At 40.8% G+C, this 18,703-nt stretch overlaps 1 protein-coding gene across 1 annotated transcript in view; it reads left to right on the forward strand.

The window, feature by feature from the left end:
* The window catches only part of LOC103358536 (CUB and sushi domain-containing protein 3-like), a gene marked incomplete at its 5' end in the record, with an annotated part of 221,174 nt that overhangs the window by 110,682 nt on the left and 91,789 nt on the right, over positions 1-18,703 (forward strand). Inside the window, 5 exons of the mRNA XM_008283549.1 lie at positions 2,227-2,330; positions 3,284-3,396; positions 13,998-14,180; positions 14,477-14,803; positions 16,693-16,887. Of these exons, the coding sequence (XP_008281771.1) occupies positions 2,227-2,330; positions 3,284-3,396; positions 13,998-14,180; positions 14,477-14,803; positions 16,693-16,887 (922 nt within the window). The remainder of the gene's footprint in view (positions 1-2,226; positions 2,331-3,283; positions 3,397-13,997; positions 14,181-14,476; positions 14,804-16,692; positions 16,888-18,703) is intronic.

Genomic DNA, 18,703 nt, shown 5'->3' on the forward strand with positions numbered 1-18,703 from the left:
TCGATAAAACATGTAAAAACAATCCTCAAATATACTAGTGTGTTATTTTCTGTCAGATTTACTGTCGTATCGAAAGCCTGCTTTGAGTTTACTGCAATACGACGATAAGTGTCTGTGAATATGGTGACTATGTAATCACAGAAATAGATACATTAATCTCCACAAAGCCGCGCCTGTCTGTGTGAATGAGTGTGTTTCTGTCTGTGTGTGCTTTCCAGAGAGAGTTTAGCAGGTTTGTAGGTAATGCTTTAATCCAATCTGCTGCCTTACATGCCGATAAGACTGAGTCAGCACTGTGAGTCGCGGGCAGATCTCTGTTTCGTCTCTGTGGCGCCCCCCTCCCTTCCTCTCTGTTTAATTCTCGCCCAGTCAAATCAGGTGACGCTGTTGTAAATGCTTCCCGGTTTGGTTAATTTTGTACTTTGATGCATTTCTTGTGTAGACATGATGTCAAACCCCCAAAAAATAAAAAATTCTGCCTTTGTTGTTACGAACGAATCGGGAACTGATTGAACTCTTGCGTGTAAAGGAAATAAAAATTAAGCTCATAAACAAAAACAAATCAGGCAACTCTTCCAGCAGATAAGAGTGGAAAGACTCTTTTTTTTTTTTTTTGCATATTCAGTGTTAAAGAAATGCTGTTTATTCTCATCCATGCACGGCGGTGGTATCATGTCCCCGGGTGACAAGGTTGCAGATAGTGAAGGAGGAGGGGGTAACAACTCTATTTGTGCCATCTGACAGAAAGTTTGAATATGAAATACAAACAGATGCTCAGAAATAGGAGAATGTTGATGTGTATGTAAATATACTTAGCGCTAACACACCAACATACAAGAGACTCAGATCTGTATGATGTTTTTGGATGTTTTTGAAGTCCTTCAGAATATTGAATCTGGAAATCTGAGAATTCCTCCCAAAGAGGGAGGAAAAGGAGCGAGGAGGTAGAGTGAGGTTTCAGTCTTCCCCCCTGAGGGCCAAGTCAGAATCCTGGTTTGAAATATTCTAACACTGTACTTTGCTAGCATCAAAGATATGCTCATTATTACCCTCCATTCCTCTCCTTCCTCTGTCCTCCCCTCTCTTCCGTCTGCCTCCATTTTCTTCCTCCTCTCTAACATCTCTCCCACTATTCTCTCTTCTCCTCTGCCAAATGTGTTTCTCTCTGGTCTTAGATGAAACAGAAAGTGTTGGTTTAATAATTCCTGATCAGAGTTTTGAGCCGTGCGCTGCTCCTCACAGCTTCCAGTGCGGAGCAGAGGTGTTCCTTATCTCCTTCACTTCTTCATCTTGCATTGCTGAATGAAATCATACCACAGTGCGCGATGCATCGGTGAATCCTAATGACTCACCTTTGGTCACGTCTAATTCAATGAAAGAGACGGCTTTGATGTGATCGTAGGTGAATGTCTAGACGTAGAACGACAGATATAGAACGTAAGATTCTCGTCAATTGAGGGCAGTACACAATTCAAGATGTGCTTTTGATTATTCATGTCATTTTTAATTATCTTTTGAGCATGGCTGCTATTTTAATTGGGGTTTTTTGGGGGCCTATTTTGTTGTTTTTGTTAATTTCCAAAGAAAACTGTTTATTTATATTCCATAATGTAACTACATTTACCTCCAATACCTCCAAAATAGTTGGCCATGGTAATTTTAGGGTGACATTGACACAAAAAGTCTCCATGTTTTCCATGTTTATTTTGAAATATTTGCTAAAATAAATCATGAGAATATATGTATATCAATTTTTAAAAAGTATATAAAAAAATCTGTAAATACTATAGTACTGTTCTGCCACCTCTAAGCTCATAGTTCTTTAAGTGGGCTCAATAAACACATTTCCATAAGCAGTGCTGAGGTTTCTGCTTTTCTTCCTCTTGTGGCTGTTATTTTTGTAGCCCTACATTTTGTAAACTTAAATGGAAATATCCTTTAGTGCTGAGGGCGGCTGTGGCTCAGGTGGTAGAGCGGGTTGTCCTCCAATCGCAAGGTTGGCGGTTCGATCCCCGGCCCCTCCACAGTCCTTGGGCAAGACACTGAACCTGAAGTTGCTCCCAATGGCAGACGGGCAGCACCTTACATGGCACCATTGGTGTGTGAATGTGGGTGTGAATGGGTGAAAGAGAAACATATTGTAAAGCGCCATATAAATGCCATTTACTGTTTACTTTACTGTGTTCACATGACTTCAAACTCATATATTGTGTTTGTCAACTTCAGGTGATCCAGATCAACTTTGAAGAGTTTGACCTGGAAATAGCCTATGACACTCTAACCATAGGAGATGGAGGGGAGGTGGGAGACCCTACAACTATACTACAGGTGTAAGTATTACACTTCCCTTTTTACATATTCCCATTTATGTTCCCCTGCAATTTTTTCTCTCTCTCATCCAAAGCAGGCATCTTAGGACAGATGGTGCCCACTGAGACGAACTTTTGATTTTGAGCTTTATAAATATATAAACATGGCTCCTGCATTATTCATCTGTGAACCAGAGGTGGGAAACCCTACACTGTATCATTTCTTAAGCAGTGCCAACAAGACCGGTGGTAGTTGTCACATCGAATAGTGTAATACTGTAGCTGCTTGTAAAAGAAAAAAAACACTGCTGGAACAAGTTTCCAGAGGCGGACAAGTACCACTGATAGCAGCTTGTGCAACACGCGCTGGGTTACCATAATGATCAGCTGTCACTCTCTCAGAGGCTTCACAGCACAGTTAACGTGATCCATGTCAAGTCAAAATAAGTAGAAAGTAATGCCATGTTTCTTTTCCTCTGGCATTTTGTTCATTTTCCTTCTGGTCCTTGATGGAAACCATCAGCATCCAGCTAGCTCTAAATCTTCAATCTTCTTTGACACAAGTCAGACCATAAAACAGCAGTCTGCATTGTGTGTGCTCCCCTTATAAAAGATGGACTGTTGTAGACTTTGGAAAATGTTCTGCGGTGCCTGAAAGTATAGCAGATGCAGGGGCTTTACAAAGCAGGTGATTTTGGTTCACTTTGTAGATGGTCACCATTAGCTTTCATTTGTGAGGCTCGCTGGCAGTCTGACTGAAAAAGGACCGGGTTTGCTTTCCCGAGGCAGCGTTCTCCAAAAAAAAAACAAAGCAAAGCATTCAGCTCCAGTGCTGTATGTCCCTGCAATTTGTTCGCACTCAGAGCAACACTTGAGAAGTTGATTATAGCTATGACTGCAGTGATGAAAATTAGGCTTTTTATGGCGGTAATTACCACTACAATGATTTAATTGTAATGCATTTTGTGCTTCAGCCTATCAGGTAGCTTTGTTCCTGACCTGATAGTCAGCATGACTCACCAGATGTGGCTTCACCTCCAGTCGGACGAGAGCGTCGGATCAATAGGATTCAAGATCAACTACAAAGGTAAGCAGTTGGCATGTTCATGAGTGTATCGGATATGGTATGGTTTTGTTTGCAGATGATGTGCTTCTCTGAGTATGACATCAGCAGATACTTATATGATGTGTTTCAGGTTTGGTAGACCTTTGTGATTAGATTTATGGTGATCCTGATGCCTCTAGCTTTCTGGGCTACATATCAGGTTAGATTTATGTGATTATGTGATGGATTCGTCCTTATGCTGGTATTTTCACTGTTGTGTTCAGCGGAAATGATGTTTTTGTTACAATCCCCCCCCAATGCTGTGGAGTTTGGTGTCTTCAGGTCTCTCCATGAAAGTCCTCTGAATGGAAACAATCACCTCTCTTGATCAGACCTGAGATATTTAATCTATTGGTCCATTGGTTTGTTTTAAAAATAAATGCTTGTCTAGCAGCACCTGACCTTTATCTTAATATCAGTTAAGAACAAAGTATTTTTCTGTTCCGTTAAATCAGCCCCTGCCACACTAAAAATATTAACCTTTCCAAAATTTCCCGTTTGATAGATGTGGCGCTCATTTGATCAGAGTCCATGAAACATAGAGAGGGGAGCTTTGCTGCAGAAATGAACTTTGTGTGCCTCATTTGGGTGTCATCATCTGTGGATTTATTGTCATAATGAGGTCACAGTGCTGAGTCTGGTAGTGCAGTGAATTCCAAAAAGCGTCGTGACAATGACGCATTGTTTTGATATATCTTCGCCCGCTATACTCCAGGAGTTTCTGTGTGAAGTTCAAATGATTTAGTGACAACAAAGTGATTAAATGAACATAATGTCAGAATTATTAGAATAGAAAAAGTGTGAAATGCTACACTTCTGTCTCTCTTAAATGAACTCTGCGAATCCAAATGTGTTCGCAGAGTTTATTTAGGCAGTATATAATATCAATCACAACCCAAAGCGAGCTGAAACATATCCAAGGAGTCAAACTGACTTCTGTTCAGTGGCTCCCCGTATCCTCCTTAATTTCTCTTGAGTAATTTCCCCATTGAGATATATAGAAAAATTAATGGAGAGAGCCACCATCTAAACGTATCCATCCTTATAATAATGCTCCATTGTACAGGCACGATGGTCTGAGATTTATCTTTGGTCTGCGGGGATTTAACCGCCTGCATTTAGAACACAACAATTCTATTCCGTGCTTTACAATGGAGACCAAAGCTGCACCTGTTTAATGTGCAAGGATCATCAAATCAGGAAATTGGTTGTCGGTGTCTCATAATTCACTTATCACAGGTAGAAGTACAGTCGTGACTCGATAATCCAACACTAAATGTAAAACCTTCTTTTATGTCGGATAGCAAGGCTGTCAGATTGTCAAGATGGAGGTCGAGATACAAGGAGGGCTTGATGCTGGAAGGCTCATTTGTTGTTAATTATTGTTCATAGTTGTTATAATAACTAGTAGGGCTGGTCCCAATCGTTTCTGGATATTCAGGCCCAGTTAATGATGAATATCCGAATATTCAGCACGGTCGGGAGACCACTTCCAGCCCAGGGGAGCGCTCTGACGGGGTGGAAGATGAATACAGATGTGCCCAGAATGACTCAAACTTTGTCCAAAATAAGAGAAATTCCTCCGATTGTGTCCAAAATGACTTGAGACTTGTCCATTTTTTTCCCAAAAAACTGTCCAAAATTCCTGAAAGTGGTAAAAAATGACAAAAAAAGAAAAAAAATAGTCCAAACCTTGTTGGGGCCCTTGAGTATTGTGTGACTTTTGAACTGAGCTAGACTAGCTGTTAGCCTCAGTTAGCACCTATTTATGCTAAGCTATCATGCTGCTGGATCTTCATATTTACAGCAAAGGATGATTGGAAGTAACAAGTTAACCAAAAAGAAAAGAATAAAAAAAATAAATCCAGCACGCCCCTAACGCACAGGCAGTACTTGGCTGCTGATGCTAGTTTAGGATAGCGGTCACACTTCAGTTTCTACCATCGTTGAGCACGCACGCTGTGTGTGACGCCATCGTGTCATCTTCTGCGCATGCGGGACACTTTGGAAATGTGAACGAACTCGCAAGAAAATCAGATTTCACAAAAACATCTGAATTGAGCATCAAGTCCTGCAGTGTGAACGTAGCCAATGTGTCAGATTGTTCAGTCAGATAATACGCCGTTATCCTGATTTGTGACGTCATGTCGGAGTCAGAATCCAAGGCTGTCAGTATGTTAAGGATGTTTTTTATGGGTTCTGTTCGTTTTTCTTAAAAACCTGTCGGATAGCAAGGTTTTCGGATTGTTAAGAGTCAGATTATCGAGTCATGACTGTGGTGTTTATGCCTGAAAAGTAACACAAAACTACAGAACTGTTGAATTTTAGCTCCTACAACTCTATTTGAACCTCTTTAGTCTGTCTGTCCTCTGTCGTCCTTCACTAACCCAGAACTGTAATGCATCACGCCGACGCACTTTTGACATTCTTGGATTGTCAAACCCCAGTAAAAAAAAAAAAGAAAAAAAAGTACAAAACAATTACCTGGATGAATATATCTTTAAATGTGACTTTCTCAATCAAACCCAAATACCATGAAAAGTTCTACCAATACCCAGAGCAAGATAAATGTGTTTGTCTCAGAGGGCTGGCTCCATCACCCACAAGATTTACTAGAAAGGTGGGCGGTCGTGTGAGATGTGTGAGAAATGTGAGAAAGAAAGAAAAAAAAAAAAAAACAGGGGACAGACTTTGTGTTTGTGTGCGTTCGTGTTTCCAAAGCCGCATCCCGGAGACCTTGGCTATGAAATATAAACATTATCAGTAGCTGTAGCCTCGCTGCAGAGCCACTGATGCACTACACAATGTACAGCGTGTGTGTGTGTGTGTGTGTGTGTGTGTGTGTGTGTTTGTCAGACAGGTCCTCCATCAGTGAGTCAACGAAGCTCCACCAACAAGTCACACACCTCTTTCACTCCTCACATTCTCCCTCTCCTCCCATCTCTCTGTGTCCCTCTCAGTCTCGTTTTTCCTCATTAGCCCTCTATCTATCCGCCATCCTCGCGCTCACTCCTTTTTTTTCTCTTTTTTTTTTTTGAAAATCACAACATTTTCTCTGTCGGTTGCTCTCTAATGCACTGCTGTTTGGTTTTCTCCCTGTTTTCTCTCTCAGCCCAGCATCAGACGTCCCCTTTTCTCTTTTGTCGTCTGTCAAATGAGCAGCACTCCGTCCTTCTTTTCCCTCTTTCGTCTCTCTGTGTTTCTGCTTTTCTCTCTCTCTCGCTCTCTCTCGTGGTCTCCGTCTGCGTCCCTCTCTCTTATTCTTGTCAACATTCATCTATTATTAAAGCCAAGGTCGCCGACCTGGCAACACTTTGACTCCTGCTCCTATTGCGAGGCATACAAATCACACGCTGGCCCGGTTCTGTTTAGATCAGCTCACAGGACTTTACATTCACCTCCTGGAGACTTTCCGTTAAACCGTAAATGCTAATTGCCTAATTCTAACCTCAAACCAAGTGTCCACCCTAAAATGTTGATTGCTTTTTGCTCCCAGAAGGAAGGCGAGTCCCCACAGCGTGACTCTGTGAATGGATGTAGAGCAGATAATAGTAATACAGGAGCACACAGACACACAAACAGGCTGTCTGTACAGCGACTATGAACCAGGGCTTAGCAGCTATAGACTTCAGGAAACATTCTTGACATTGTTTGCATTCATCTGTGAATGCACAACTGTATCACCGCTTTATGTGTCTGAACACGCCGTAAAGAGAGATCGTTGAGGGTTTAGGTCCTAATATGTTGCCATGTGTGTGACTGATGAGATATAAAACACTATAACACAAGCCACAATACAAGCACATGACTTCAAAATGACGTTGTGGTTTGAGTTTAACAGTAAAACACTATTACTAGTGACTTATTGTCATTTTCAATAAAATATGACAACATTTAATGTCTTAAACATAAATATATTTGTTCAGGTTTCTCTGGTTTATTTTTGCAGAGTGGTATTTGACTTTGAAACCTGCCACAGTAAGACTAAAATAAGTCGGTCGGGTTATTTACAGATAATTTATGTGTTAATTTTATTTAGTTTATTTTTGGCCCTTTAAAGGGATAAGAATGACACTGTAGTACATAATATATGTACGTGTTAGCTTCTGAATACACAACCTGATGAAACAGCGTTATCATCACATGATGCGTGTTTCATAAGTATTGTCTCTGAAGTAATATTAAAAATAAGTGTAATAACTCTCATTGATTGGTCACTCTAATAAACCACAGAGCATCCAAAAGAAACACATTTTCATTCATCAAGTGCACTATAAAAAAAAGAACATTTATGAATAGTTTCTAACTGTAATTTAAAAAAAAAAAAAAAAAATTACTGTTATTTTACAGATTTTACCTGTAAACTGTAATTAATATCCAAATCAAATATCTTTATTTTTACAAATGGTATTGCTCTTTTACAGCATTTGTCTGTAAAATTGTATTTAAGCTCTGGCATCACATTTTAGGTTACATTACTACAGTAGTTAATTTTTTATTATTATTGTTATTTTGTTGTAATTATTTTATTGTTGTTATTTGTTTACTTATATTTTTTTTTACAGTTTTTAAAAAAATATATATATATGTTATATATACAGCGCTCTCCATAATTATTGGCACCCCTGGTTAGGATGTGCTCTTTAGCTTCTAGTAAATTCAGTTTTTTTCTAAATAATTTCGGACCACAATGAAAAACAAAAAGAGGAAAATTCAACCTTTAATTCAAGTGCATTTATTCAGTGTGAAGAAAAATCCCCACATCTTTTACATTAAATCATGTGTGCCACAATTATCAGCACCCTTGATGTTAATACTTGATACAACCCCCTTCTGCCAACAATTCATTTGAGTTGAGTTGAAGGTGACATTTTTCTACAATTTTCAGTGTGAGAGTATGCTTCTGCAATAAAACCTTTATTTTAAGGCTTTTAACACATCTTCACCAGGGGTGCCAATAAGTATGGAGGGCGTTGTATATATATTTTGTAAATATATTTTTGTTTTCTTTATATTTTTTATTCTCTTTGCTATTCGATCAGAGCAAATAGCAAAGAGAAATAAAAAAAAAAAAATGCATATCAAACGAGCTTGGGTCCTAAGAGGTCAAATAAGAAGAAAACATCAGAAGTTTACAGATATTATTTGAAAAATAAATATGTATAGTAAGGATTTTTTTTTTTTAATTAAAGCATTATTAACTGTTATTTTACTGATGTTTATAGTTTTACAGATACTATTTTGTAAAAATCAAAGAAAATTTTTATGTTGGCTGTAGAAAAAATAAAGGCCGAAACTCCACATAATCAATCAGACAATTTTACAATCAGCTGTTTTACAGATATTTTCTGTTTTTCCAACATTCCTCCAGTTGTCGAATGTTTCCGTGTTCCATCTGTTTATTTAACTTGTGTATTTTTTTCTGGCATTCTCGCTGCCAGATTCTGCTGCGGTGTGGGTGCAGAGGGGTCTGGGCAGCCTTCACAATGACCTTTCTGAATTAAGTCAGAAAGGTTAGCTATTTGGCTTGCAGTGGTGTAAGGGCAGAATCATACAAATGTTTTAGTTCCTCTTCTTTATTTTTTCTTTTTTTTTTGTGACCAGTAATTTGGTTGCGGAATCTTTTTTTAAAAATACCCTTCCATCACCACCACCACCACCACCTCGTCTTCTGTTTGAGGGTTTAACGGCCGCCACAGATTGGAGTTTCCGAGCACCACCAACAGCTGCCAGTTGGATTGATGCAGGAATCAACACTCCACACAGAGCAAACCTTCTGTTCCACCTTGGAGCGCTAAGCTGATTCCTGCCATTTGAAAACCGGCGCAGGTGCTCATTTGCCCTCGCTCACCTTCCGCTCACCGACTCGATGTTTTGACAGGGGATGTGGCCATTAAAGACACCTGTACGTCAGATGGACCGAGCTGCCGCATGGACAGCGGTGTGCGTTGTGTCTTTCGAGACGCCTGACATGAGGTTTGAGACAATAGAGCTACCAGTCAGGGCTAAATAATTAATCCCATCCCTGTGCTGTGTACTGTATTATCAATAGTCCAGCACAGTGTGAATGCAGTCGAGAAATCCGCCTGTGAGAAACACGGCAGCGCGTACAGTTACATAAAGTGCAAATATGGGCCTCACCTCTCATCCGGTTTTGTTCAAACACACATAAATGGTGATTTTGAGGATTTCCAGCGATGAGTCATTCCCTCGAGCTCCAGCTTTTTTTCTTTTTTTTTTAAGTGCATCATTCTCCCCTCATCCTGTGCTATACAGAATAATGCTGTTCTAGGAAAAGTGCAGCATAAATACCAAGTGGCAGCTTCACAGCCGCTTGAAAATAAAAAAAATAAAAAAAAGAGGATGCATGTGTCTTGACAAATGCGCTTTATCTGGTTTGTTGCACAAGCTAGATGTTACCAGGTTTATCTCGTGGAATGCTATTAGCTTACCCGCTATTACTCTGCAGGTGAGGCTCGTACGTCAAACGCGTCTTTTGTGGGGGGGAGTAAAAAAAAAAACCATAAATCTCATCACTCTGTGGAACACTGCTCTGTTCTCCCGTCATCGAGCCGTGATGGCAGCTCTTACTTTTGAGATTTTATTTTAGATTTTCCATCTGCTTTTTTTATGGTTTTTAATATGTGACGTGTTTTATTGGAGGCAGAGATGTCAAGGTGGATCTTTACAACCCGCCTGACCTCCGGCTCAGAGGAGGAGAGACGGTAATGTGTGGTTAACTGTGTTTAACCCATGCCTCCCTGCTGTTTCTCTTTGATTAATCATTTCATGTGCTTTGTCTTGACCAGTCTTGTTTATCCAAGTTGTTTCTTGCTCTCTATCTCCATATGTTTCTCTTCTCCTTATAGACTAACGCATCAGGATTAATTAGCAGTTAAAAACTCCGGGTCACTGACTTTTAAACACATTTTACTTCGCAGACGATGTGGCTGATCTGCAACAACAGAAACAGAGAACGTTCAAAGTGCTTAAGGAAGACAAACTTTATCTGATGCCTTTTTGGATCTGGCAGGCTCTGCTGGATCTCAATCCTGCTCCGGTGCTGCCGTCCAGGTCCTGAGCACTTAGTCACACAAAGAGCATTTGATTCCCAGCAGCTGAGACACCATGAAGTATGAATTCATGCAATATTTATTCACCACACAACCAGAAATGTGATTCAGCTTTACAGTGGATGGTATTGGTGTAATCGGTGTTATTTGTGAGCTTGTGTTCATACATGTGGTCTCCAGCGGTAACCTGTGAAGGACGCTATCGCGGCGCCGCGTTTCTGTTTCCAATCATGAATTATTGACTCGTGTAATATTCAGTCCAGTCAGTGATATTGAAATGCTATATCCGTCAAAGTTCATTTCAAAAATGGGAGCGTTTCTCTCATTAGGGCTAATAAGAAATTCCATACATTTCAAATTACGTGTGACATCAGGTGACTCAGAGACAGTCTGAGGAATCGTTCTAATTCCTGTTGGCCTGATGGTCATTTCAAATATCAATAGCAGCTCCCCGTACAGTGGGATCCTCCTGTATTTGAAAACAGATTAAATGGAAAGGGATTGATGGGAGCATACAGGATGTTGTTTTGGTCATGAAGTGATTTAGCAGCTCCAGATGGTTTAGAGCTCATTAGGCTCTTTGTGTTTACTTTAAGTCGAAGAGAGGTGTGCAAAATGCTGCTTTAACCTTTCTTAATTATGGTCTTGGCAGGCTTTATGGTTTTCGTCTGTTGCTTTGATGAAACTCAGCATGCTTGTGGTTCACATCTATCCGGCTGTTTTCTTCTGACATGTTGGGTTTGGATGAGGAGAGGAGGCCATTGTAGCATCTTAGTGGAAGGGGAAAAAAATGACAAAAATACCTCTGAGATGCGGCTGTCTTGTTTCTCCCATCTGTACTTTCTGTACATAGATGATTGCTGGAATCTTTTCGAGGACATCCTGAAACCAGCAGATGATGCTGGAATCACACGCCTATTACAAGGTCATGAGACAGAGGCTGAGGTCTGCAGTTGAGGAGTTTTCACAGCAGACTGAAATGATGTGTTTCTGCACATCAAAGAAAACAGCTCGGTTATTATTATATGTTTTTCTTCAAGTCTTTTTCACAGAGAGTTGCAGGTATTTGGGAATTCCACCGGAGAATTTAAAAAAACATTTTCTGCACTTCATGTGGCGAGCGCTGACGGAGATTGTGTGTTTTAATGAGAGCGGGAATTGATGTCTTTCTTATACGCATCTCCCATCAAATCAATCCTCAAAAGCTCCTCGGTGGCCTGGTTTGGAACCTGAGAGAGGCAGAAAAAAAAGTGTCAGTATTGTGAGTGTAATAAATGAGATCATTTTCATTCAGCGGAGCCTCCTCGCTGATGTCTACAGTGCGAACGAGTCAATTTGAGCCACTCCCTTTAGGTCACAGAATCAGACAACTACAAGCTAATTAGACGGGCTGGATTTCTCATTTCTTCCTCTCGCCTGCAAACTGGCTTCGATGGACTTTCCGCTGATACGCAAAGAGCACCGCGGCAGCCAGAACTTGCAGGGAATAGTTCATGCTATATATCAGACGTTAGCCTGTGCGTGTAACTGTACGTGCAGGGTTCGATCACTATTAGCAACCTGGCCTTAAAATCAATTTCACAATAGTCGCAAAAGAGCAACAGCCAATAAGGATTTTTCTCCCCAATCTCATTATCCCTCCCAAAATCTATTACTTTACTCTCTCAGGTCTTTAGCAGGTAGGGCATTTACGGTTATGTGTGTGTGTGTGTGTGTGTGTGTGTGTGGCTGTGTTTACGTGCCACCATATGTATTCTAACGGACAATACGGTGTGAGCATGATGGAATATTATAGAACAGAATGCAATGGGGCTCAATGTGCAATTGCAACCATAATATTGAAGTTGTGCACACACACACACACCCGTGCATACACTTTAAGGAGCCTAATCCCCTTTGTGAATCTGTCAGCCTTGTTGTTACAAACACAATAGGATTATTTGTGTGTATACGCGTGTGTGTGAGAGAGAGAGAAATGCACAACAGTGTGTGATGCAAAAGGAGAAGTGGGATTGGCTTTGTTCATGTGTGTGTGTGATGCATGTACAGTAGTGTGTGTGTGTGTGTGTGAGGGAGTAGTAGTACAGGAATGTTCCGACAGTATTCCTGTTTTCCTCTCCAAAGCAATTTGTCCTCCATTCTTTTGCTACGTCTGTGTGTGTTTGTGTGTATGTGTTAGCGTGCGAGCATGTGCGCTAGCTAGGCTGCGATTGGTCGAGTCTGTGGGTCTCATAAAGACGATGTCATGATGGAAATTAATGCAATACATCACAAGCACGCACACGGACAAACACGTACATATACGAACAGCGAAACGCACACACTCTCCGAGCACACACCTTCGCTTCCTTCCTGCCACGGGCCACTCCTGTAAATAATACTGAAAGCAGGAGAGGAGAGGCGGGGAATAAGGGAGACGGAGGCTGGGGGGAATAGAGGGTATATTTTCTGAAAATCCCATACACAACATTTTAAACAGAATTATGGCGACACAGTGGCACCTTTATATAGAATCAAAGAAGGATCAGTCTAACCTTATGGTCAGGCTGAATGCAAAAAAAAAAAAAGAAAGGAGGTGTCGTGAATACTTGCACACTCAGGGGGAAGGAGGCATTCGGAAAGAGATGGATACAAACCCGCTGGAGGACTCGTGAAATGCTCCTGACTCAGCGTACCCGGAGCCAATCATCTTTGAGCGGGACTCGACTTAGTTGGCAGTATATTTTCTGTTCAAAAATGGATGATGAGCCCTCGCAGCATGACATAGTGTTTCACAGCAGAGAAGGATGACCGGCGACAACACCAGACAATGCTAAAGCTCCAGAAACAAACAGGAAATAGTTTGTTAACTAATGAATAGCTAAAGTTAGAAAGCATAAGTAAAAATCTGCACAAAAAGTGATTACGTACATGCCACCTCCTAACAAAATAAAGGAAAAATACAGTTTATTATCATCATGAAACATATGGACAAGCAGTGCACGGCGGCGGCGGCATTATACAATTGTGACTCGTTACACAAACCACATGTAAAAGTCATCAGAATTGCAAATGTACCCGCGACAGTCACATGTGAAATATGATGCAGCCCCTATCTGCAACCTGCACATAAGCAGTGCTTCCGAATTGTTTGTGCAAAATGGGCCTCAAGTTGTTGGATTGTGTGCTAGTGAGCAGCATTTGTCAAAGCTGTGTGATGCATATGGAACATTTTCTATGAATCTGAGGTGATCATATTTATCATTATGTTTACCGCAGCCTTTGGAGTTCTGCTGTTCTGTCTCTTGCTTCTTTCCTGTGTCGAAAAGATCAAGTTACTTCATCGTAATTGTTTGTTCCTGGAATCGTGTCTGCCTGTTCAGTTTTCAGAGTTTGTCTTTTATTCTGCCTGAAACATGGAGGAGATGAAACCAATAAGCTGCCCCGTTAGGATTCGTGTTCACATGGACTGCTTTATTCAGATCTCCACACAGATGTTAATGTCTCCTTTCAAATTCCTTGTCGCTGCAGAAATAGATAAAGAGAGCTGCGGCGACCCTGGAACGCCCCTCTATGGGATAAGAGAAGGTGACAGCTTCTCAAACGGAGGAATCCTGAGGTTTGAGTGCCAGTTTGGCTTCGAGCTGATTGGAGAGAAAACAATCTCCTGCCAAGACAACAACCAGTGGTCGGCCAACATCCCTATATGCATATGTGAGTATTAAAATCGTTCGTTAGCGGGTTTTTTTGGAATCTGGCTGCAGACGATTGAACTTATAAAAACGTGGCATGTGTGCTGCTGTGATGTTGATAACTTCCAGGCTGACCTGTCACCATGGTGACAGTACAGAGTTTATTATGGCCTGGGGCGCATGATGACCGATGATGCTTTGGAGATGAATATTTCACCGGAAAATTTCTCTCTCTGTATGCCTTTCCTCCTGCTCTTGTCTAATTTTTTTTTTCCCCCTGCCTCTGTCCGTGTTTTTGCGCTCGTCTTCCTCCCTCAGTCCCCTGTATGTCCAACTTCACGGCTCCCTCAGGAACCGTCCTCTCCCCAGACTACCCAGAAGGCTACGGGAACAACATGAACTGTGTCTGGCTCATCCAATCAGATCCGGGCTCCAGAATACACTTGGCATTTAATGACTTTGACCTGGAGGCACCTTACGATTCCCTGACGGTGAAAGATGGCGAGACAAATGATGCGGTCGTCATTGGAAGGTTCTCCGGAGCTGAGAGTCCCTCCCATCTGACTTCTAATACCAACACGCTGAGGCTGGAGTTCCAGGCTGATCACTCCATGTCGGGAAGAGGATTTAATATCACATATAGTAGTATGTAACATGCTAATATCTCTGTATTTCTTAGTTCATTCAATGTTTTTCACCTACCTAGACTTTATCTGAGTGTGCTGGCTATAGGATTGTGATAAAATGCTGCGCATGACCACGTTAAACGTCCCCAACAGGCTTTTTCTCACAAGTTAAAGTTTGATATTTGGTTACAGCTTGAAAAAGATCATTTAGAGGCAGATTTTTTTTTTATTTTTTTGAGCACAACAAAAATCTCAGGGAGTCTGCAGCAGCGGCATTGTTCTTTTTTGAAGCAATAAAGCAACCTCTAATCTGAATTTTATGCAGAACTTTCAGCCAAGACCTCATTGTCTGCTCTGAATGTGAGACAGTTTCCCTCTCAGACATTATATTCACCCATACTCGAGACTACTTTGTGTCCCAGACGTCATTTTTTCTGTCACAGTCGAATCAAAACTATTTTTATGGCGTTTAAAACGGCACTGAAGTGGCTGGAAAGTAGCGCGTACAAGCTTCTTAATTTCCAACTATCTCTTACAAAGAGCAGGTGCAGCTTCTCTTCCCCTCATATATTAAATGTGTTTTAGATCCAGTAAAAGCTTTTTTAATTTCGCTAACTCTCAGATCAGACGGGAGGCTTCAACAGCGCTAAGAGTTGTTGCGGAAAAGACAAAAGACGAGGGTCAGGTGATTATTACAGCAGCTAAGAATAGAGGTGTAGGTTGCAGAAGAAAGAGGAAACTAAGGCAAGGGAAGCATTAAAGGAACCGTTTTTTTCCCTCTTGTTTGTTGTCAAACCCGGAGTTAGATGAGAAGATTGATATGGCTTTCATCCTGGTGCGTCCAGTACAGAGAGAGGTCCGGGATGTGTTTAGGCTTGCTTAGCACGAGGAGCTGAAGCAAGAGGAAACCGTTAGCCTAGTTCCGTCAAAAGTGAAGCAACGCATCTTCCAAAAAAACGCCCCAATTTGCCTTTTTTTTTTAAAAAAAACATCACACCTTGTGTCTTTAACCCGTGTCAAAAAAAGAAAACCGAGGCGTTGGGTTTTTAGGAGCAGTTAGCATCTCAAAAGTTTTGTCTTCGTTTTAAGGTTGTCAGCTTTGCAAACTTTTGATCAAAATCCAGGTGAGCCTCAGATGCACCAGTTTGCTCGACAACAGGATACAACAGCGTGTACGGTAAATAAGAAGCTTTTTGCTCCCACTCGTGGTCTTTTAAGCTAATTTAGGCTAAACACGTCTCCATACCGGAGGAGAAATGGAAATTGATATTGATCTTCCCATCTGACTGGATTTGACGGCAAACATATTTACCAAAGTGTTGTGTCCACAGGTTCTCCTCGCAGTGTGTCTGTGATTTCATCTCACACCATTTTATGGGTTACTATTATTTGGGTCACTGCATTTGTCATTTTGAAATCTGTTCTATCACTTGATTACACCAGACGAGGTTAACTGGAATATATGGGCATTTTAAGGTCCGACTTTACAGCCGTCTAATCTGATGAGCCAGATCTCACCCTGAAGCCGACTTGCTCACATGAGTCTTATCAGAATGTTTATTGCTGAGATCCAGTGCAAATATTCTGAGAAATGACCACATGAGCGAAGATACAGAGAGACAGGCCAGGAATACAGAACAGACCGATTACAGGAGGCATTTATAGATGTTTTCTTGGCAAGCGGCGGACGCTCAAAGATGTCAAGTTGCAGCAATAGATCCATATGATTGGTTCTCAGAAATGTCATCAAAATGATGAGCAGAACGTAGCCTGTGAGCACCCATAAAGTACAGGTCTCATATTCCTTCATAACGTTTCTGGTGTACGTGTCTGCGTCTCTGCGTGAGCGTCTCATTTCCAATATCTTCCTCATCATATCTGTGTCTGCTTGTAACTTTTTTACCACAGCGTTTGGCCATAATGAGTGCCCAGACCCTGGCATTCCCATCAACGCTCGCCGCTTTGGAGACAGCTTCCAGCTCGGCAGCTCCATCTCCGTGGTTTGCGAGGACGGCTTCATCAAAACCCAAGGAACTGAGACCATCTCCTGTCAGTTAGAGAGAGGAAAAGTCATGTGGAGTGGGCCCATTCCTAAATGCGAAGGTAAATATTGACTAGATTTCTGCCTAAACTATTAACAAGGGAACAATATGTCATCCGAGATATCATTACTGCAGTCTAAAGAGCCAAGAGGTAGAAATTATCTGCTGTCAGCTCAACGGGAGGAGGAAATATGGAGGTGGCCAGTTAACCTAAACATCTGGGGAAATAACTATTAATACGCCGCTGCCACAGATGCAGCTACGAGTTTACAAATATGCTCTGACTGTAGAATCTGAAATCCTTTCTTGTCAGCTATGTGTGAGGAGAGAGCTATGGAGATGACCTTTTAACCCAGTGTGGCACTAATGACACATACTGCATATGAATGTTTTAGATATAATTGGCTATAATCCAACTGTAACATCTTTCTTTAAATGCCAAGTAAAGCCTCCTTATTGCACCATCTCACTCTGGCTGCAGTTGCTTTATATATAAATACATTTCCCACCACAGCGCTCCTATACAGTCAGAGCGATTATACAAACACGTGACCGTCTAGTAATTACCAAGCATTGCATTAACACCAGGATCTAATCATCAGCTTTTATGAAAGTGCAGAAAAATGTAATTCGACGCGTGAATCTGAGATGGAACAAAAAGATTAAGCTATTACCTTACCAGAAGACGTAATTAACTCGAGATATTTCCAACACAGCTATTGTTGATGGAACCATGTTAATTATCTTTCAGGTCATTTTGTAGTCCCCGGGTCCGTTGTAGCTAATGTGTGTCTGTAACTACTTGGATGGAGTTACAGACCAGATCAAACTGACTTTACACACTCAGTTAAAATTTAAACAAGATCAGATTAAAAAGAAGAGCAGAAAGAGTCCTGACTAGTATTATCTGTACAATACCGATGACTGATTGCTCAAGTTTTTATGCCATGGTTGCATTATTGAGCGTACAATGAAATATTTAATTCTGTATTTTTAATGAACATTACATGAACTGATTTAACGTGTTCATCAGTTGGAACAGCATAGTTTTAAAGTCATTTAAAGATTTCTCACTAAGCTATTATCAAAATTGTATATTACCAATGGATCGAATTACTGGTGGAAGATGTGACAAATTCACATCCTGCATGCAGACATGTGACACATCTAAGGAAATAAAGAAGATACAGTCATCCTCAAATGTATTCATACCCTCCCACTAAAGAAGGAAAAAAACAGCTGTTACTGAAATAAGTTGGAATTGACAAAAGTAATAATAAATAAATAAATTTAAGGAAAATTTGAATTGTGGTTCAACAGAAATATTTTTTTTAAAAACAAACAAAACACAAGCAAACAAACATGATGGGACCCATGAACTAATATTTTGTTGAACAACCCTTTGAGCCAATCAGGTATCTTGATTTTGTCCCACTGCTCAATAGCAAAGTGCTCTAATTTGTCCGGGACAGTTTTTTGTTTTTTTCAAATTATTCTTTTCAACCACAATTCAAAAGTAATGCCTCATTTCACTCAATTCTAATTTAGCAAGTTTTTATTTATTATTACTTTTTTTCAGTTTCTAGTTATTTGCGTGACTATTGTGATATTTGCCTTTTCTTTAATGTGAGGGTGTGAATACATTTGAAGACGACTGTAGTGTGTCTTAGTAAGTTGTTGGGTCAGAATGTGCCACCAGAACAGCTCCAGTGTGTCTTGCTGCTAATTCTCCACCATTCCTCCAAAAGATATTCCTTCATTTGGTGATTTGGAGATGGTGGTGGAGAAGGCTGTCCTCTATTCGTTGTCGAACGCATTCGGCGACCCTTCGTGCCTTTAGAATGGGGGACGTTGTCATCTCCTGGAAGAAAATGTTC

This window comes from Stegastes partitus, unplaced genomic scaffold, assembly GCF_000690725.1.
Source record: "Stegastes partitus isolate 25-593 unplaced genomic scaffold, Stegastes_partitus-1.0.2 Scaffold318, whole genome shotgun sequence".
In the NCBI taxonomy this organism is placed as follows: Eukaryota; Metazoa; Chordata; class Actinopteri; family Pomacentridae; genus Stegastes; species Stegastes partitus.